The sequence below is a fragment of the Anguilla anguilla genome, chromosome 19 (assembly GCF_013347855.1).
Source record: "Anguilla anguilla isolate fAngAng1 chromosome 19, fAngAng1.pri, whole genome shotgun sequence".
Classification (NCBI taxonomy): Eukaryota; Metazoa; Chordata; class Actinopteri; order Anguilliformes; family Anguillidae; genus Anguilla; species Anguilla anguilla.
The window spans coordinates 6513492-6535858 of NC_049219.1; the positions used below are offsets into that span (position 1 = coordinate 6513492).

The 22367-nt window shown below is 46.2% G+C and overlaps 1 protein-coding gene across 1 annotated transcript; it reads right to left on the reverse strand.

Moving 5' to 3' along the window:
* Positions 1–1580: 1580 nt before the first annotated feature.
* On the reverse strand, positions 1581–22367 carry LOC118219370 (anoctamin-6-like). Its single transcript, XM_035402497.1, has 20 exons — positions 21689–22367; positions 16136–16209; positions 15671–15799; positions 15271–15336; positions 14446–14724; positions 13127–13240; positions 11890–12005; positions 11419–11553; positions 9843–9948; positions 9429–9489; positions 9022–9167; positions 8736–8813; positions 7426–7651; positions 6197–6366; positions 5853–5950; positions 5127–5257; positions 3860–4065; positions 3091–3296; positions 2587–2692; positions 1581–2035 (listed from the first exon to the last, which is right to left on the reverse strand). Exons 1-20 carry the CDS (start codon positions 21735–21737, stop codon positions 1778–1780), a joined length of 2754 nt encoding a protein of 917 aa, XP_035258388.1. The 5' UTR covers positions 21738–22367; the 3' UTR covers positions 1581–1777.

Below are 22367 nucleotides of genomic sequence, written 5' to 3' on the forward strand. Positions count from 1 at the left end.
GCATTCATAACAATGATAAAATACTTCAACATATTGTGATATGTATGGAAGGTAAACTTAGTAAGCTCATTGTAATCTTAGCTTCAGCTCAATTTGGAGAGATGGCTCACTTTGCAGCAAGGTTTTTTTTTTTGCATGTAACAGTTAAATGGAAAAAGACCTCTTCCAACTGCAGACAACTAATATACATAAATACAATATTTACAAGATAACAGGATGCATAAAGCCAGCAAAGCTAATTCTGACAGGAAATTCGCTGATTCCTTCTTATATGAATGTTCAGAATACGATGGCGTTTATCGACGTCTGCTGCCAAGGCCACGCATTTCAGTGCTTTAATTTGAGGGAGATTCATGTCAGTTGAGAGAGAGGGAGGGCAAGGGAGAGAAAGAAAGAGAGGGAGAGAGAAAGCGAGGCTGCTTGCAGATCGGCCAGAGAATCTCATCTGCGATGGGAAGATGTGGGAACTATGAGTGCAAAACATGGTGTGGAGTTTTAAAGGCTACTGGAAACGCGTTTAGACAAAAAGATTAGCGCTGAAATTCAGTATTTCAAAAAAAGAGTGCTGAAATTCAGTAGTCAAAATGGCTAAAATGAACTGTTGAGCGGGAAAATGCAAAAGCATGTCGCAATCCTATCCCCTTGTGATTAAAAGCCTAGCTGAATTTAAAGGGTTAGTAACACTTAATACAAACAACCTTAATATGTCTCTTCAAGGACCTGAGGCCACACTGTGTGTGAATAGGAGCGAAGTCCTGAAGGCATACGAAGAGACAACAGCGCAATATATATACCACAAAACGGCCGAGCTGGACCAATAATAACATGCCGTGACGGGACGCGACACAGCGCAACGCACGGCAATATTACGTAACTTCACAGGTTCATACCGTGGACAATCAAGAGGCCGCTTAAAAAAGAAAGCAGGTTTCAGCTGAGGTAATTATATGTCATCCTACGCTGCCTGGCCAAAAAAAAAGTCGCCGTTTGGATTTTGTTTTGGACGGTGCCCACTGTACAAGCCTCTGGAGGCAGTGATATGATAAGTGAGGTTGCTTCAATTGGTCAGGTCTAGCCTCAGCAACGTTATGCGGCAATAAAATGAAGTCAGCTGAGTACCTGCATGTACTGAATGACCAGGTCATCCCATCAATGGATTTTTTCTTCCCTGACGGCACGTGCATATTCCAGGACGACAATGCCAAGATTCAATGCCGGGCTCAAATTGGGAAAGAGTGGTTCTGGGAGCGTGAGGAATCATTTTCACACATGAATTGGCCACCAGAGGCCTGACCTTAAACCCATTGAAAGTCTTTGGGATGTGCTGGAGAAGACTTTACAGAGTGGTCAATACAAGATCTCGGCCAAAAATGAATGCAATTCTGGACGGAAATAAATGTTGTGACGTTGCATAAGGCTGTCGAAAAAAAAGGCCACGACGAACGCGCGCCGTAGTCAAAGCTAAAGGGCGGTCCAACGAAATATTAGAGTGTGCGACTTTTTTTTGGCCAGGCAGTGTATTCTATAAGACCGCTTTCAGTTTGCAAGAATTAGCCCCCCCACTCCCCGCCCCCCCCCCCCCCCCCCCCCCCGTCGCGTCCCAGCCAAAAGATGGACGGACGTTATTAAACTCCCAACCGTTCCTAACACTGTCGCCCGAACCGTCACCCGAAACGCCGGGTTCGAGCTATCCGCTAACGCCGCGGCGGCTTATACCGCTGCGTTTTCCCTCTGCGGAATTACCCCCCCCCCGCGTGGACGCCCCCCCCCCCCCGGGTTACAGGAAGTCTAGGTCCAGGCCCGTGTCCGCCTCGTCCGCCTCGTCCGCCTTGTTCATGTCGTTCGCCATGCTCGCCACGTCCACCTCGTCCGTCACGTCCACGCGCTGGCGGATCATGTCCGCCACGGGCTTCACCAGCTTGAGGTGCAGGATCTGCTGCGTCAGGAACTTCTCCCGCTTGATCTGCTCCCGCACGGCCACGGGCACATCGGGGATGGCGTAGGCCAGGATGAACTTGGTCAAGTACACGATGTGCTGGAGAGAGAACACATTTCATTCACGTGAGGAAAGAACAGTTCCGCAATAAATTTTTTAAAAAAGGAAACTAGGCATTCACCGGGCAAATATGTGGTAAGAATAGCACGCGGTACTCAGAGACACCTCTTCTGTTACCCATGAGTTCAACTGACTCAAGTGATCTCGCGGTTATAAAGGTTGAGTCAGGCTATAGCATTGTGTAATTGCATACTTCCTAGGAAATGACACAATAATAACTTTCTGACAGAGGTGTTTCCAAGAAAGTATTAGCTAAATTTCTAGGAAGTGTACAATTAAACTCAGGCTGTAGTCATACTCGGTTCAATTGATTTCATAGAGGCCCTGTTTCTAAGTATTTCAGTTTTGGTTTTTAGTATTTACCTATTTTTTTTACCTGTGGTAATTTACCCAATCATTTTTTAGGGGACTGTAAAAGGAAGCGTTCCAAAAAAAAAACAATATTTATGTAATATAGTTCTAATAAAGCACAAGTGGTGATGGGCAGAAGTCTACTTGAAATATCTGTAACAGAAATGAGCGACGCTCACCTCCACGACGATAATGAAGGCCAGTTTAGCTGCGATCACGTGCCAGTAGTACACGCTGTGCTCGTACTGCCTCGGGTGCCCTGGAGGGTGCCTGAAATCTCTGTACCTGTGGGGGGGGGGGGGGATAATACAGTCAGTTCAGTTCACATCCATCGTTATTTCCCACAATGCAGCGCATCCTCCCCTCCGCCCCGGCCGCGGGTTGAGTCTGCCGATGTGGCGCCTTTAGTGAAACCCTTTAGGCCCCCCATGGTTCCACTAACTGGTTACTAGGCGGCACCTGTGTTTCTCAACTGTCTCACAAATTTGTCATTTGGGAAAGGTCCTTTGGCAATCTGTTGTTTTTTTTCCCCCCTACTGCCTCATTTTCCCAGACTGCAATGCCTGGTTTTTTTTGCATTGTTGTTAAGAGAAATGCATTGTGGGCGACTGTAGTTTCGACTGTATTTTCGCTCTCTGGTTTCAGCATGAAAAACGTAACGACAATGTGATAATAAGGCCAACCTGCAGGTGGTGCCGTTCTGGAACCAGTAGGGTGCGTTAAGAGGCCTGCTATCATTCGAAAAGTCCTTGACGTCGAAGATGGAGAGGGTTTTGTTGATGTAGCCCTCCATGGTGTGCATGGCCTCAGGCCCTCCGTCACTCACAGAGAACGACCAGTAGTACACCAGGCGCGGGATCATGTCCGACGTGAAAGCTATAATCATGGCCTGGGGAACAGGACAGGGTTTCAAATGCGCTAAATTAGCGGGGCTCAGCGCGGGCAAAGGACTGTTCAACGTTATACTCGTTTTATAACTGAGCGTTTTATCAGTTCCTCAAATCACCATATCATTGCCGTACTGAGGGGGAAAATGGTGGCTGTGGTTGGATGTGATCAACTGGTATCGCTGCTGATCTATATTATGCTCATGAGTTTTCCAGCAGTTGTCACCTAATACATATTACATACCATAGCACACATCGCATAATTGAGTTTATTATATGAAGTACATAATATAATGTTTTCCCTTTAACTGGCCTAATGTTTGTTTGCAGCCTTAGCTATCCTTATTTGATGATTTATAAATGGAGTCCTATTTTCAAAAATGCTTTCTTCTTGATGATGGTTGGTGTTCAAATCTAGAACTGTCTTCTAGTATCCTGCTCTATTAACAGCTTATACCCGCAATACTGTTTTCTGTAATCATATTACCTTATTCCAACTGATAGAATAGGTTAAGGTATCGTTGAATATATAAAATAAAAATATTGGTAAAATATCTTGGCTTACATTCGTTACCACGGCGAAAATGGCGACCCCCCCTAAGATGGGCTGCCAGGCGCCGATGTCCTGGGCCTTTTCCGGAACCACCCGGCGGAACTGCGTGGTGATCTTCCAGGCGTCGACGCGGATCTCAAAGAGGTTATTGAGTAGGGCCAGGAGGGGGGCCAAAGGGAACGACGCCACAAAGAGGGTGACAAACCCAAACTGGATCACTGGGAACAGATAGAAACCCAAACTGGATCACTGGGAACAGATATGAACCCAAACTGGATCACTGGGAACAGATAGAAACCCAAACTGGATCACTGGGAACAGATAGAAACCCAAACTGGATCACTGGGAACAGATATGAACCCAAACTGGATCACTGGAACCCGATGTAAACCCAAACTGGATCACTGGGAACAGATATAAACTCAAACTGGATCACTGGAACCCGATGTAAATCCAAACTGGATCACTGGGAACAGATATAAATCCAAACTGGATCACTGGATACTGATATAAACTCAAAGTGGATCACTATAACAAGGTGAAAAACAAACATCTCCTTACCATCGAACCTTACTAACAAATCACTGAAGCATCCTGCCTTAAGCCACTTTTCCACCGCATGGTACCAGCTCAACTTGACTTGACTCTACTCACTTTTGGTACCAGGTACTTTGTTTTCCACTGCAGATAGTACCCCCCGCCAATGTAGCTGGTCATCATTGCGACCCCGCATGAAATTGCCGTGACGTCATCTTCAACGCGACACACAGGAACAATGGAGGATATCAAAAGGGATGGTGTTCTTGATTCTCGGTATGTGGCTGTTTGTCACAGCAAACAGTCAAATTTTGTTTCATAAGAGGCTGAAGGCAACAAGACAAAAGACTGCTGAAAAAAACAGGAGAGTTTGGGAAATCCTACATCAGAGCTCAGGCGACCAGACGACTCTGGTTGCTCAAAGGTGATGCAAGAGGGTAAGCTAACCTGGTAGCGGTGATGATTCTAGTGACGATTCTCTCTGGCTAATCAGTGGTCTGCAGTGTTTTCGCGTTACCTTTTGGTATCGCCTCAGCTCGCTTGAAACCTCGACAAAGGTGATACCAAAAAAACTACCAGGTACCAGGTACTATCCACAACTTTTGCCCAATGGAAAAACAAAAAAAGTTGAGTAGAGTCGAGTGGAGTTGAGCCGGAGCCATGAAAAAGCGACTTTACACATCTCTGTATGTTCATGAAGCATTCCGCTATGCGAGTGCACCCACAATGCACTGCGCCTTACCCATCTCCAGGTATTCGTAGAACAGGCCCAGCTTCCCCATGGGCTGCAGCTGGTAGTCCTGCTCCCATCGAGGAACGGACTTCTCAGACCTGCTGCTCGAGCAGTGGCGGGAGATCAGGTTCATCACCCACCTGATGCAGAAGAGACACCGCAACGCGTGAGCGATTTCCAGCGAGTCCTGCAGTTTGACTGCCAACACACAAAATGGCTGACGGGATTGAGAGTTAACTTGCTAGGACTACTGAAGGAAGAGGTGGCTACAACGATGGCCCTTTCCCATAGGAGGAGATGCTAAAACGGAACCCTGTTCTATAGGAGGACATTCCTAAAACGTAAACCTTTCTTTCTGTCTACAACATGGCACTTTCTATAACAGATTCCTAAAACCTAACCCGCTCTATAGGAGAAGATGCCTACAATATAACTCTTTATATAGGAGATGCCCAAAACAACCCTTTCTATAGGAGGAAATGCTTAAAACATAACTCTTTCTATAGAAGAAGATGCCTACTACATAACTATTTCTACAGGGGATTCTTCAAACATAACCCTTTCTATAGGAGATGCCTACAACGTGACTCTTTCTATAGGAGGAGATGCCTAAACAGAACCATTTCTATAGGAGGAGAAGCCTACAGCATAACTTTTTTCTACAGGAGATTCCTACAACGGAACCCAGCGGGCAAGACCTACGGCGTGGGGCTTCCCGCAGGACGAGACACTTACGGCATCAGCACCTCCTGGATGTTGTTCCAGATGGCCTTGCCTCCCATGATGATGGTCAGCTGAGTGGTGAGCTCGATCAGGCAGCCGCCCGGGTCACACTGCAGTCACAAGCAGAGGGCGCGGTCACACTGCGGCCAATGAGAGAGCTGCCACCCACATTAGACCTTTGATCCACACAGACGTGAATTACGTGCTACGCAACACAGGATAAATACTTATGTAATATTCATAAGCCCTATAGACATTTAGATTCTGTATAGGTTTACTGTATGATGTCTTTGTGTATAAGCACAGCAAACACAGCAGAAGAATTAAGAAACATTAGAGAGAGCAGTATACTTCACCTCCTCGTTCCTGTACATCCCCAGCCAGTACACTGGTTGTCCAGGGTAACCCACCACTTTGCCCTTGAAGAACGCGATGTAGAAGCAAGAGGAGTAGTAGTTCACAAACTGGAAGAGGAACATCTTCAGTGTCAGGCTGTTCTCATACTCCGTCTTTGTCCTTGGCAATTCTGCAATTTGAACAACGAAGAAAGAAGAAAATGCCACTGTTCAGACAGAACACTCAGACGAAAAAGAATATACAGTTTTTATTCCATTTGCGATTTAGCTTGCGGTCAAATCAGTGTCCTACAATTATAACCGCTCATATTTCAGGTTGACACACATTGGAGAGGGTGTGGTTTGTGTAGACTGCTGTAATCTATGTAGAGAGGGTGTGGTCAGTGTAGACTGCTGTAATAAAGGTAGAGTGGGTGTGGTCTGTGTACACTTCTGTAATCAATGTAGAATATGTGTGGTCAGTGTAGACTACTGTAATCAATGTGGAGAGGGTGTGGTCTGTGTAGACTGCTGTAATCAATGTATAGAGGGTGTGGTCAGTGTACACTTCTGTAATCAATGTAGAGAGGGTGTGGTCTGTGTAGACTGCTGTAATCAATGTATAGAGGGTGTGGTCAGTGTACACTTCTGTAATCAATGTAGAGAGGGTGTGGTCTGTGTAGACTGCTGTAATCTATGTAGAGAGGGTGTGGTCAGTGTAGACTTCTGTAATAAATGAAGAATGTGTGTGGTCTGTGTAGACTGCTGTAATGAAGGTAGAGTGTGTGTGGTCAGTGTAGACTGCTGTAATAAAGGTAGAGAGGGTGTGGTCTGTGTAGACTTCTGTTATCAATGTAGAGAGGGTGTGGTCTGTGTAGACTGCTGTAATCTATGTAGAGAGGGTGTGGTCAGTGTAGACTGCTGTAATAAAGGTAGAGTGGGTGTGGTCTGTGTACACTTCTGTAATCAATGTAGAGAGGGTGTGGTCAGTGTAGACTACTGTAATCAATGTAGAGAGGGTGTGGTCTGTGTAGACTGCTGTAATCTATGTAGAGAGGGTGTGGTCAGTGTAGACTGCTGTAATAAATGTAGAATGTGTGTGGTCTGTGTAGACTGCTGTAATGAAGGTAGAGTGTGTGTGGTCAGTGTAGACTGCTGTAATAAAGGTAGAGAGGGTGTGGTAAATGTAGACTGCTGTAATCAATGTGGAGTGGGTGGGTGCGGCCAAAGCAGGGCGGCGTTAGCCTCACCGAAGTCGGTGATCCAAATGGCGACCCTCTCGTACACGTAGTTGAGGATCATGATGACGACGAAGCTGATGAGGGAGGCGGTGACGGAGGTGGCCATCTGCGGGGTGACGTACTCCCGGAACGGCTCCAGCTCCTTCAGGTCCTGCCGCAGCTTCGCCGAGAAGGTGAAGAACACTGCCAGGCGGTACACGATCACGCCCACCACCGACGCCACGATCAGCAAGATCTGCAATGAGATGAATTGGTCTTGAGTACCAGCTGTGACTAGAGGAATTTAGAAACACGCTGGCTGCTCGTTACTCATTACCAGTCACAAAAATGTAGATTTCACTTCATTTCACTCTGAGTTGGACGCTGTCTTACACCAGTTTCCACTTAGTGCTCAAAACTCAGCGGCGCAAAAATAAAAATCAGGCAAAGACATCTATGAAATGGCAGGAATGGCTAAGAATGTGTGACACCGGACAGGGACTGACTGTAGTTTGGAACGGCTTTCTTTGACAGGAGCTCGGGGATACACACCGGCAGAACAGTAAGCTACTGTAACACACAGCGGTCTGGCTACAGCAGCTACACAGCTAGCAAATCCCACGCAAAATCTGTGTTAAGACCGAATGGACTTTCCTGTACGCAGTGTTGAGGGCTGCAATATCTCGCTGCAGCAGACAAATTCTTTTTGGCGTTTGGGCATACAGATAGCATTCAGCGAAGTTACATTACATCGGATGCTGACCATTCCCTTGCCCTACCCACATTCCAACTGTCCATTTCTGAAATTGACTTGGCTGCTTTTCTGCCTTGTTATTCTTATTCTGGGTGGCTTGGCTTCACCTTCAAAGTGTCTCCACATCTCTCCATCATTATATAATTACGGTTGGCTATCACAGTTATGAATTCTCATACATGAAAATTGACTTTGGAAGGTTTAGCCTTGACTCATGGTATGCCACTGCCAAAGGCTTCTGCACAACAATAGTTACAAATGGCATGCCTTCAGCTAAATGATGCTATGTTGTTTGTTTAATCCTGTATCAGTGAGCTGTCAAAGAGAAGCTATTGTATGCAAAACGAAAGGGCTCAGCTCCGTTTAAATGCTAACAAGAACACCTGCCAAACTGGCTAGTACAGCTGCTTTACATTTTACAGTTTCCCTCGAAGATCTACGTCTCTGTCGCAGGTGGTAGTATTTTTTTTTTTTAGCGTCTGTGAATTTCTGAATTTTGTGTATGGCTCGAGCAAGTTCATTCATCAGTACAGTTATTATTATTACTTAACCCAGAATGAGAGGGATAGTAAATTAGAAAGAGTACCCAGAATAAGACCGTTCCAATCCCCAAAGACACTCTGATGCACTTCCCACAGGCAGTGTAGGGAACCTTCTCTTCTGTCTAAAAACAAAAAGAGAAAGGGCATGTCAGAATTTTCAGGAAGGTCTTCTGAAGCACTGGCTGATCCAGGTCGGTCCAGTTTGATTCAGTCGATGCCAGCTGAAATCTTTATGAGCTTTTCATCTTCATCTTTATGGCGGGGTGGCCGGCGTTTCATTTTTCGGCAGGGTGGATTCCGTTGCCATGGAAACGGGGCTAATCCCATTACCTGGGTGATGGGGTTGATGCGTGGGTGAACGCACTTCGCTTCGTACTCGGGGCGGGGCTGCTCTTCCTGTTCCAGGAACTCCACCGTGTCCCATTCGTACTCCAGCTCTGCCTGGTACCGCTTCCAGAACTCCAGGAACAACGTGACTGAGAACCAATCACAGCGCAGGACGCCACGTCAAATGACCATTTCTGACCAATCACGTCGCAGTGGCACAACTCAACCTGTTTGACATTTAGATTCAGATTTTAGCTTTTAGATATGTTGGAAAGGGGAGATGTGGTTAAACAGTGATTCCCCCCCCCCCATCTCACACCAACCAGTGGCAGGCCTTTTATCCCCTGTCAATCAGAGACATTGCCACGGATTCCATAATATGAATATTAAGTTCAAGTAAATCCACTCACCCCAGATTGACATAAATACTGCAAACACCAAGGTTCCATAATTGTCAAATATACAGAGTTTCTGTGGAGGACAAGAACAGGAAACACTATCATGCCATAGCAGACAAAAACTACAAACATCAACCTTTGCTGTAATTCTTTGTGTAATGCCTAGTAAATAAACAGCCAATGTGTTACTAACGTAAAAGGCTGTGATTCTGAATATTGATAGTGCCATTACTTTAACCATATATTTTATAAACTCATAATAAACTCTTAACTCAAGTGTTAATGCATCAACGAGAATTACCATTAACCTTATTGAACTTTAATAAGCCTGAATAAGTGCTTCGTAAGCTTTAATGGACCCTGAATGCCCTTTAATGAATGGTAATACGAGTAAATTGAGCCTTAATAAAGGTAATGAAGTCTCACTTTGGAGGTTTCACAGGTGCTGTTCAGCCGCCAGTAGGTGCACTCCTGGTCGCACTGCGGACACATCACGATTCTCCCCCCGATCTGCTCGTCGCACACCTCCTTGCTTCAGAGGAAAACAAGCCTTCACTCGGGCGAACCCAATGAACTCTATGGTTGGGCGAGCCCAATGAACTCTATGGTTGGGCGAGCCCATTGGACTCTGTGGTTGGGTGAGCCCAATGGACTCTATGGTTGGGTGAGCCCAATGAACTCTATGGTTGGACGAGCCCAATGAACTCCTACGGTTGGGCGAGCCCAATGAACTCTACGATTGGACGAGCCCAATGGACTCTATAATTGGGCGAGCCCAATGAACTCTATGGTTAGGCAAGCCCAATGAACTCTATGGTTGGACGAGCCCAATGAACTCTATGGTTGGGTGAGCCCAATGAACTCTAGGATTGGGAGAGCACAATGGACTCTATGATTGGGCAAGCCGGGCGCCGCCCTAACCTGCGCAAGGCTATCCCCGGAAGCGTCGTCATGTGACCCGAATAAGAGTCCAATTCGTCATTGAAACTTCTGATGGGTTTCTTACGTGTGAAGTGTGAGATATGAGCTTTGCTTCACACTGGTAAAATGCCCATTTAGAACACTGTGTGTTTATACTGCAGAAGCCCTGCATGGGCAAGTTGGCATTTTTAGTGTTGCAGAGCTTGAATATAACTCCAAGGCTACGTTCACATTACAGGCTGAAGTGGCCCAAGTCCGCTTTTTTCCCCCCCCCTGCATGTGACAAGGAACTGATTTTGTCTGTTGGAGGAACTGTGGAGAGCAGCACACCTTTAAGCACCTGGGCTGGTTAGCTAACGCAGCCGGGGTGCGAGCGCTCTCTCCACCAGCCGGCGCAGCCGAGACCAGTCCGCCTCTCCGACGGACTGAACGCCACACGCGCCCGTGCGTGCTCTTTCCAGGCCCAGGCCTGTTGTACACTTACATCAGATACGGGCCACTCACAAAAATGAATGTGATCAGTCGATGCAAAAAAAGCTCCTAGCAAAGAACTGTAATTGAGCATTAAGGCCTACCAGACAGAGTGGGATTTGGTGGGAGAAATCTTGTGCAGCACTTTACCTTCTTTATAAACCGGTTATTTTGAGTATTATGTATCTATCTGAGCTCAGAAATTGCACTTGACAGAACTTGATTTCAAGTCTCTGGGAAAGGACCAAAATTTGAATGTCTCTTGGCAGTATACATTTATAAACCCTCACTGAAATTTTACATTTCTCAAACCAGTATCGTGGCCAAGCGTGACGCAAACCCACGTAGGCCGAACAGACAGGTGTGTCAGGTCTGCAGTGTGCTATGTTTTTTTTATTGTGTGAGTGTGTGTGTGTGTGTGTGTGTGTGAAGTGTACACGCTTTCTCGTACACATTATGTTTTACCTGGAAATGCCCTGATGTCCCGCCATTAAATGACTGCGCATTAACACAAAGACTAGGGAAAGGCAACGCTAGTTTTACCTTTGCCCTCTCCTGTACTTCCAAACAGATGCAAGTACCCCCCCTCCGTCTTTGCCCTCTCCTGTACCTCCAGGTGCTGGTGTGCTGTGTCTTGTATCCATAGATGAAGCAGCCCAGGCCCACCACTGCCGCGAAGGCCAGCATCGCTGTGTAGAAGCCCAACCAGGCGAAGTAGATGCCGACCTTCTCTCCGTAGTACTTCCTGTGTAAGAATGCCTTTATTCATGAGCTCTATCTCTCCGTAGTACTTCCTGTGTAAGAATGCCTTTATTCATGAGCTCTATCTCTCCGTAGTACTTCCTGTGCAAGAATGCCTTTATTCATGAGCTCTATCTCTCCGTAGTACTTCCTGTGTACGAATGCCTTTATTCATGAGCTCTAACTCTCTGTATGTTCACATGTCCGTTCACTTAAAAGTAGTCCCGGGGATTACCTTTTGTTTATTAAAATGGGGCATTTAAAATGGGGAAAACTGACAGCTACCAAAAGGGTCATTTAGTTTATTGACCTAATAGGAGTTGAGAGCTTTTCACGTTACCTTATCAAGTCCAATGGCTGCATTTTATAGAAGCTCTTTGGGTGACCCCACTCCTTATAAAGGAGATATCTCTCGTTGGGACAGTCTTCATCTGCCGACTTCACGTTGAATCTGCACTGTTAATTACACACAAGACATCCTTTCAGTCACAAAAACCAAACACTAAAAAATCGATAAATACATTGGAAACACTGACCCACTGGCCGTCTTTGCTTTATGTTCCCATTTATTTATAGTGACTTTTAAATCTTCTGAAGAAACAAGATTGTGAAGTTTTATTTCTTTTTGTAGTATGCTCCATACATATGAAGATACATCCACACATTAAGGCTTTCCTGCTGTCCTCAATTCAAGCTTTTAGGAAGGCAAAAGGAAAAGTCTGATAAACATATCTGCAGATGCATTCAGCACCCCATGTGAGCATGCTCAGTAGTGCTATCAGCAGTCTGAGTGAGCATGCTCAGTAGTGCTATCAGCAGCCCGTGTGAGCATGCTCAGTAGTGCTATCAGCAGTCTGTGTGAGCATGCTCAGTAGTGCTATCAGCAGTCTGAGTGAGCATGCTCAGTAGTGCTATCAGCAGTCTGAGTGAGCATGCTCAGTAGTGCTTTCAGCAGCCTGTGTGAGCATGCTCAGTGATGCTATCAGCAGCCTGTGTGAGCATGCTCAGTAGTGCTATCAGCAGCCTGGGTGAGCATGCTCAGTGATGCTATCAGCAGCCCGTGTGAGCATGCTCAGTAGTGCTATCAGCAGTCTGTGTGAGCATGCTCAGTAGTGCTATCAGCAGTCTGAGTGAGCATGCTCAGTAGTGCTATCAGCAGCCCGTGTGAGCATGCTCAGTGATGCCAGCAGCAGTCTGAGTGAGCATGCTCAGTAGTGCTATCAGCAGCCTGTGTGAGCATACTCAGTGAGGCTATCAGCAGCCTGTGTGAGCATGCTCAGTGATGCCATCAGCAGTCTGAGTGAGCATGCTCAGTAGTGCTTTCAGCAGCCTGTGTGAGCATACTCAGTGAGGCTATCAGCAGCCTGTGTGAGCATGCTCAGTGATGCCATCAGCAGTCTGAGTGAGCATGCTCAGTAGTGCTTTCAGCAGCCTGTGTGAGCATGCTCAGTGATGCTATCAGCAGCCTGTGTGAGCATGCTCAGTAGTGCTATCAGCAGCCTGGGTGAGCATGCTCAGTGATGCTATCAGCAGCCTGTGTGAGCATGCTCAGTGATGCCTTCAGGAAGTCCACTCACATCATGCAGAGGGTAGGCCGCCTTGTATATGCCTCCATCCAGCAGCTTGCTGATGCCAAATTTCTTCACTTTTCCCCTCTCCTCATATTCGGCCCGGCTAAGAATGTAATAAGCCTGTCAAGACACAAACCGAAAGTCAGTACTGAATGCATGTTCAAACACAAACGACACGGTAATGCTGTTTAAGTGCAAACAAAACATGCACTCTGGCCATGTCCAGACACATCCCAATGTTAACAGACTGACTGTCCGAACACCAACTACACCTCAGTCAGTGCCCTCACTATGGAAAGTTCTTTGGGATGAATGTCTGACAAGTGTTCCTGGTTTGTGCTACTGTGTTTCCAAATTAACCTCCAACCCCCACAGGCAGATTGCTTTTTGGCTGTGTTAACTTCATTTAATGAAATTCTAGGTAAACTTGTTCCCTGTATTTACATACATTTCGTAGAGAATGCCTGTGTATCCATAAAAATGAAACACAAGTTCAGGGCGTGTTTCGAACAGGGAATGAAGTGGCAGCTTGTGAAATTCAAATAGTGGAGGCTGAAATGATCAGTGTTTCGTTTGCTTGATTAAAAAATGTATCAACTTTGAAAATAACTTGTGTCCACCAGCAGGTAACTTCCTTTTGTCGATTTTAATGTCAAATAATTAAAATGAGACAAATTATATTTAGTGAAATCAATTTATTAATCATAAATTAAGACAACAACTTACTTGAAGCAGTAAATTGCCCATTACATCACAAACTTTGAACCTGAGGTGCAATAAAGTCTCCGGACATGCCTGCTAAACATGTAGCGTAGCTCTACATTTATAGACAAACTCACAGAGACTGAGATTACAGACAGCTTCACCACAGACAGACTGAGATTACAGACAGCTTCAGAACAGACAGACTGAGATTACAGACAGCTTCAGAACAGACAGACTGAGATTATAGACGGATTCCGAGCAGACAGACTGAGGTTACAGACAGCTTCACCACAGACAGACTGAGATTACAGACAGCTTCACCACAGACAGAGATTACAGACAGCTTCACCACAGACAGAGATTACAGACAGTTTCAGAACAGACAGACTGAGATTACAGACGGATTCAGAGCAGACAGACAGAGATTACAGACAGCTTCCGAACAGACAAACTGAGATTACAGACAGCTTCACCACAGACAGACAGAGATTACAGACAGCTTCAGAACAGACAAACTGAGATTACAGACGGATTCAGAACAGACAGACTGAGATTACAGACAGCTTCAGAACAGACAAACTGAGATTACAGACAGCTTCAGAACAGACAGACTGACTCACCATCCTGCCTCTCATGGCCGGAGTGAAGAACTGGTCCTGGTCCTTGATGTGGAAGTGCTCCATACGGTCCTTAGCGAAGGGGGCAGTGAAGTACTCGGTCTCGTCCTTGATCAGGTCCTGGCTGGGGTAGAAGTACTTGGTGAACCAGTTGAAGGTCGAGGATTTGGAGGCCAGGTCGTTGGCCTGGATGGGCAGCTTGATGTGCAGAACCTCTGCATAGGTACACAACACGTCCCACGGCATGTGCACCTTCACAAACAGAGTCTTGTCGTCCACAACCTACAAGAGACCAGAGATTCACCATTACACAACCTGCGAGAGACCAGAGACTCAGTATTACACAACCTACAGGACCAGAGACTCAGTATTACACAACCTAAAGGAAACAGCAGACTAATGACTACACATCACCTCTAAGAGATCCCACAGACTCGCCACAGCAAAACCCTCAAGAGACTAAAGAGTCACCAATAATCAACTAACAGGAGATACCAGAGACTAATCAGCACTCAGCCGACAGGAGATACCAGAGACTAATCAGCACTCAGCCGACAGGAGATACCAGAGACTAATCACCACTCAGCCGACAGGAGATACCAGAGACTATTCACCACTCAGCCGACAGGAGATACCAGAGACTAATCACCACTCAGCCGACAGGAGATACCAGAGACTAATCACCACTCAGCCGACAGGAGATACCAGAGACTAATCACCACTCAGCCGACAGGAGATACCAGAGACTAATCACCACTCAGCCGACAGGAGAGAGCCCTCTGGCTGGTCAGGCGGACGTGGGGACACCAAGCTTCAGTTTGCTCTTACCGACGGTACTGCTTCCAGCTCCAGGCCCATCCTCATCAGACTGTCTTCGAAATACTGCCTCCGTCTCTGTGGGGAACGCAGGCACAGCCATGGTCACGCTCATTTCACAGTCTCAGATTGCAGTTCATTTGACAAAGAAAATGACTTACGTGTGCGTGTGAAGTCAAACAGTGCGCGATTTAGAAGATGCAAACGTACGCTTTCTGCACGTCAGAAACCGATCCTCTTTTGTGCGAGAGCGCGAGTTTTCTAACGATCTCCGATTGGGCGCTGCACGCACCCCGCGAAGGTCCGATTGGTCGCTTTGTGCACCCCGCAAAGCTCCGATTGGGCGTTAAGAGCGGTTGCCGTAACGACGGCCGTCTGCCATTCGCATCAGGGCGCAGACACGCAGGCTTACTTTCCGTCGCTGGTACATGTGCCGCTTTTCGTACTCCTTCTTGTCCTCGTCTTCGTACACCAGGACGAAGTCGATCCTCCTCTTCCCGTCGTTGAAAAACAGGGAGTCCGTCCGGCCGTCGAACTCCACCTGCGGGGGGGGCAGCAAACACAGGAAACGTCTCGCAGTCGACCTTCGACCCCCCGCTCCTCGCCCGTAACGCTCTAACCGGGCAGACGACGGCGAAGACAAAACAGGGGTGGACGTCAAATGCTTCAAGGCGCTAAAAGCTAAAACAGGGGGAACCCATTTTGTAACATGGACACTATGAGGGACCGATCAGTATCAGTCAGTGCATTAGCGATTCCTCATAGAGAGCGTGTTAATAATGGCGGGATCCTTCATTTTGCACGTTCTCTGTGACGACGCCCCGCCCATCGCTGAGGTGTGGGTGCTGTGATGTCATTCTCGAGTACCCGGGCTCACCTGCGGCGCGGTGACCGCCTTCGCCCCTTTCTCTGCGTCCCCCCGACAGGTCGGCATTAATTCCTCAGAGCAGACTAAAGGGGAAACAGAGAGAACCACTGGATCAGACCGAGACTGTTAACCTTCAGGACCAGTGGTCTCCAAACCCTGGTCCCGGAGATCCGCAAGCTCTGCTGCTTTTTTGTTTTTTTTCCACTTCAAAACCAGCACCCAATTGTGACCCAAGTCACCAGGTGGGGTGAGTAAATCATTGATTAATTAAGTGCAGAGTGACCGCCAAATCCAGCAGACCCTGAAGCTCTCCAGGACCAGGGGTTGAAGACCACTGCTTTTTAGGCCGTGAACCCACAACATTAACAGTACATTCCAGGAACAGTCCTGTTTGTAGCATCCAGTCCCACAAAGTACTGAGAGCCACTAACACAACAGGCAGAGAAAAACAGTTGGGTGACAGGGGGGGAAAAATGACTGTTGACACATCCTGGACATTCTGACATTTATTGACTCAACCACTAACTGCAGGTTATCCAGTAAAATATCACATTAGCCTGTAGCCATATATATTACTGGTTTACATGGACTCATTGGCTATGAGTTAGCGCTGTCTGAGAGCTGCTTTGTCACCGCTGTGTTTGTCTGCGTGTTTTTGCTGGCGGGCCGAAAATATTTCCTTTGGGACGTTGCTGTGGAAACTTCGCCCCTTTTTTCCCTGAGGCCGCAGAGCATGTTGGGAAGCTTACTGGAAGTCGGATGCCGTTTGGGCGATGCTTCCTAGTGTGCCTCAGCGAGTGGCCAGCCAAGGGCGGGCCCGCCTAACGCGCTAGTGAAGCCAAAGCGCTCGAACAGCAGCCCCCCTACCCCCCCCCCCCCCCCCAGCATTTAACATTCGGGGCACAGCAAAGCCCCCCCTCTGCGAGCCTCACGCTGACAGACCAAGCTTTTTCGGGACCGGCGGAGCGCTCGAAAAAAAGTGGCTTTTCACCGGGCCGGAGTGAACCCCCCCCAGACCCGCTGCCGCGCGCGACTTAGCCCGCTCCGCTAACCCCGTCAGATTACAACAGCAAAGGCAAACAAACAGACAGACAAAACAGACAAAACATGGGGGATTCAACAAACAGAGGTGCGTTTCACAACTTTGAGACCAGACCCCGTGTCAAATACGTTTTTTTGTTTTGGATTCAAATACTTTTCTACGCTTTACGGATCTTGTCTGGTGTACTTGGAACCAATGAAATACAACTCAAAAAGTGCAAAACCCCGCCTACGGGTCATTTTAGCAGGCTCAATTACACCAGACGAGATCAACGGAGCACAGAAAAAAGTACTTGAATCCAAAACAAATACGCATTTTTACCAAGGTCTGTTTGAGACACAGAAAGACATAATCAATGTCTTTGTCTCCTTGCCACTCTAGCATTGCCGTGCCCTCCTGCATGGTAGCCCGAGCCTTCATGCACGCAAGTCTACCATAATGCTGCTGCAAGGATTTGTCAAACTCAACCAGCTACATGCCATCTGTGACAGTCTCGCTTCACACACTCCTCGTCGTGCGGTAAATGTGCTTTGCATGTTCGTTACACGCAAGGGCCTTGTGGGCAGGGGCTGTCATTCCTGCGCGAGCTCGTCATTCCACATAATCCAGCACACCTGCAAACGCGCACGCAGGCATTCTTAAAGGCAACACACAAACATCCATGAGTATACATATAAACACACACACACACACACACACACACATACATATACATACACATGCGCGCGCATACACACACACACACACACCTGCAAACACACAGGCAGGTATTCTTAAAGGCAACACACAAACATCCATGAGCATACATATAAACACACACACACACACACATACATATACATATTCATACACATGCGCACACACACACACACACACATACATATACATATTCATACATATGCGCACACACACACACCTGCAAACACACAGGCAGGTATTCTTAAAGGCAACACACAAACATCCATGAGTATACATATAAACACACACACACACACATACATATACATATTCATACACATGCGCACACACACACACACACACACACACCTGCAAACACACAGGCAGGCATTCTTAAAGGCAACACACCAACATCCATGAGTATACATATAAACACACACACACACACACACACATACATATACATATTCATACACATGCACACACACACACACACACCTGCAAACACACAGGCAGGCATTCTTAAAAGCTACACACTCGCATCCATGAGCACACGCACACACACACGCAAATGCACGAGCACATACTTATATACACATCCACAAGCACACGCAAGCATGTGCACATGCACACCCACCAACACACAAGCGTTCTGCTGGCCGGCCCCTCTGCCCAGTCGGATTCTCCCGCTGAGGCAAAACTCATGGCCCTCAGCCAATGGATTTATTGCTTGTTGCTTCTCAAGAGGTGACATCACATTCCTTAGAAAGTTCACCTGCTAACTCGCGTCTATGAACTCCGCTATCGATTCAGTGGCTTCTGCTTCTGCTACACCTCACATCCTCATATCGTGGTACCATTCTATGTACAATTCAAACAGCCCCATCCATTCATTCAACCTGAGAAAAAGACACAGGATATTGGCTATTCACATGCAAAAGATTGGCTATTCACATGCACAGTCAGTCATAAGAACAGAACAAAAGTACCAGTGTTAAATCAACTCTAACAGCATTACATCAACTTTAACACTATTAAGAGTTAAAAGTACTCTATCAGAGTGCATTGTACACTAAAGTTTTTCCATGAGCTAACAGTAAAAATTTGCAGTTTGCGCAAAATAAACAACATCCGTATTGTGCACAGCGCACCAAGTGCAGCGCTCATTCATTCATGTAAAACTTCATTTTGAGGTTGTTTTTCTGTTGTCAGAATTCTCTGAGGCATTGAGATAATGCACTGTTCGCACAACAAGACATGCGGCAGCCTCACTCAACTAAAAAGGTCCTTCTGGTTAGCGGTGCTAATTGCACACTTATTAAAACTCCTGTTGTCCCAGGTGGAGACTTCGCTCTCTCTAATGGATGTGTAGCCTACTGGCACGCTGACACCACTAAAGCTGGTACACAGCTCCAAAACCACGGGCTGAAAGCTATTGTAAACTGAAAATAACTGACATTGATCCGACTAAAAACAACTGAGGTATTAATTCACGAGTATTTTTAAGTCGATATACGCTTGATTTCATCCAAATAAAAAGCAATAGAGCCTCAAATTAAAAATAATAACAATTTTTAAAAAGTCTAGGCAAATAAACCAAAAATGGCAACTGCTGGAAGGACAAGAAATGCACTGGATGAGTACAGCTTTTCCAGACTTTCTTCAGCGTACGCAGGCGGAATTTAAAATGGCTGTTTCTTTAAAACGGTGCACTTTGCGCCCCTCGCCTTGTCCATGTGTGTCCCTCATTTAAATCCGAGTGAGTTCCGTGGCCATTTTATTAAAACTCTCAGCTCGCTCTAAAATAACAATAACATATGAAACCAAGCCGGCCGCCAGTCACAGGAAGAGCTACCCGGAGGGAAACCGAAATGTCGCGAGCTGTTTGCCGGCGAGGGCGCGGTCGCGCCACGGTCCATAAGACCGTGCGCGCGTTCTCCTCTTAATCCGACAGCAAAATCTATCTATGCGCCGCACCTCTCTGCGTGATACGAGACTCGGATTTTGAAGATAGGAAGGCAGCGTAAAAACAAAATGGTTGCCTTAGGGGGAAAAAATGAAAGTCAGACCTTCTGCGCTCTCAGAAAAAAAAGGGGTTCCAAAAGGCTCCTCTGTGTCTCCATAGAGGAACCCTGCCTAATTCAAGGGTTCTTTGTTGGGCAGAATGGTTCAATGTTGGGAGCTTCCACACATTTCACATCTACCATAGAGGGGTACATGGGGTTACATGAAGAACTAGGGTTCCCTGTGGAGACCAGCCAAAAAAAAAAACCCTTGTTCCAAGAGTGTAGAAAGTAGAACAAACAAGAAGACAAGCATATCAGTGGGATAGAACATGCTGCGGCTGAATAATGGCCTTTTGGGACTCCAGTGTGATTTTGCAGTCCATCAGTGGATCGATTGAAATGTAACCGAAGCAGTTATTTACCACAGGGCACGTGACATATAGTATGCAAACTGATCTGACTGGGTTGAATGCCCTTAAATGTATCTGGGATATTCAGTACTTGTCGCATGCATGTCTGCTTCCGATATAATATCTGTTCCTAATAATTAGTCAGGACCATTTCATTTACTAAGGGGGCCCAAAAACTGCGCCCCTGGTGAGGCCGCACACAGTGAAATGTCCGGTGTTAATTCAACTCTAACGGGGCTAATTCAACACATTCCAGAGTGGAACCAAATGTTATCTGTTTTGAGTTTAATTAACACTGTTAAGAGTTGAATTAACACTGGTCATTTTACTGTGCAGGTCTAGCGTGGGAATCCCCTGCAGTGAAGCCTACCGAATGTAACCAGGTATTAACATTAAAATCAATGTTCAGTGAGAACTGCTTTGGCACCTCGTTAGGATGTGCTTACAGGCTCGTGAATTTTTAGGTGAACCTATTTTTGCTAATAATGAAGACAGAGACAACGCAAAACCAGTGTATTGTGATAAGCTGTAAGATGTCACCGGGACACCCCACGGTTGGAGGAACTGCCTGTGCCTGGCGGATTTGCGCTTTTGCGCATAATGACGTTAATACTTTAATCGGAAAAGACAGCACGTACAGTAAAGACTAAAATATGAATGGGGGGATTCACCATTAAAGTTACGCATGCATTCGCTAATGTCCCACAAGTTTCACAAACGTGGTCGAACACTTGGTTGAGCAGACGGTTCAAGTGTGAATTTCGGCGTAGGCCATTAGTTTTCTCATTTTGCATACCCATTTCAGTTTTTAGCGCAGGCTATTGATCTAGTGATCAAGTAAAGGCAATTTACGTAGGCTCATTTAAAAGTAAAAACCTAAGGCCTGTTGAGTTAAAGATTGTGAACAGTGTAGTTGTTTTGTGAGTGAAACTGCCATCGTCTGTCTGGTTTCCAGGATTTGTTTTGCGTGGCTCTGAATAACACGTTTATTTTAAGGTATCGCAACCAAGTCGCACGTATGTTTCCACTGGATTTATCAGATTGACACTTGGGTTTATAGATTACGTTTTGACTTTACAGTAATTGGCGACGCCTTTAAAGAAACGGCGACTGTCTTAACGTGTTCGAAGTAGATAGTTACGAAGTAACGGTGTAGGCTACAGTGGCGCATTCTCAAAATGAAAGATACGACAAAGAAACTAGTTCAAATACTAACGTTATAGTTGCGAAGTAGTTATTACGGAATCATTACGCAGTGAGTGGAAGGAAATGGAAGAACGAGAAGTTCGATTACTGTGGTTTTGACTCCGTGTGTTTGCAGATTTCTAAGACACGACAGTTCCCGAATTCTTTCTAGCTCCGACGCCCTGTTGCACAACGACTTGTAAAGATGGAACCTGAGCAGAAAAACAGAAGTCTAACTCACCGAAATCTTTAGTCGCTTCCATCTCAAACTCATTCTCATCGTCACTCATTTTTCTTCCCGTCTTCTTCTTCCTTTGCTTTGCACTTTTTTATTAGTTTGTTTGGAAGGGGGGTCACAGAATAAGAACAGAACGCAGGGTTCTGAATATGAATCCCAATTAGTCCAGTCTGTAAAACACAGAGATACCCATGCGAAATGACATGTATAAATTCTATAGAATAAATTCTATAGAACCCTAGATAGTGCAGATTAGACAGGAAATGTGAGATTCGTTGTGTTGAAGGGTGTTGGTCCCAGCCGCGGAGGAGACTCGCACATGTGCCCGCCTTTTGACGACGAGAAATGTGATACCAGCTTCCGGATGGCAATAGACCTACACGACTTTGGAAGTCATATGTTTTTGGGGGCATCAAATCTATTCGCGATGCGCCCAAAACTGTAAACACTCTACAAAACTCGTTTTCAACATAGGATAACAAATCCCCTTAATTCACGCATAAGAACTAAAAATCATCTTTTCTGTATCTTTACAAGAAATAAAATGTACGAGGCTAATACGATGGTTAGAAAGAACAAGTTAAAACTTGGGCCTCATTGCCTCACACTAAGCGCATGACTAAACGTCAGCTGAGTTCATTGTCGAAACCTGTAGGCTATGCATTATATGTAAATCTTTCGG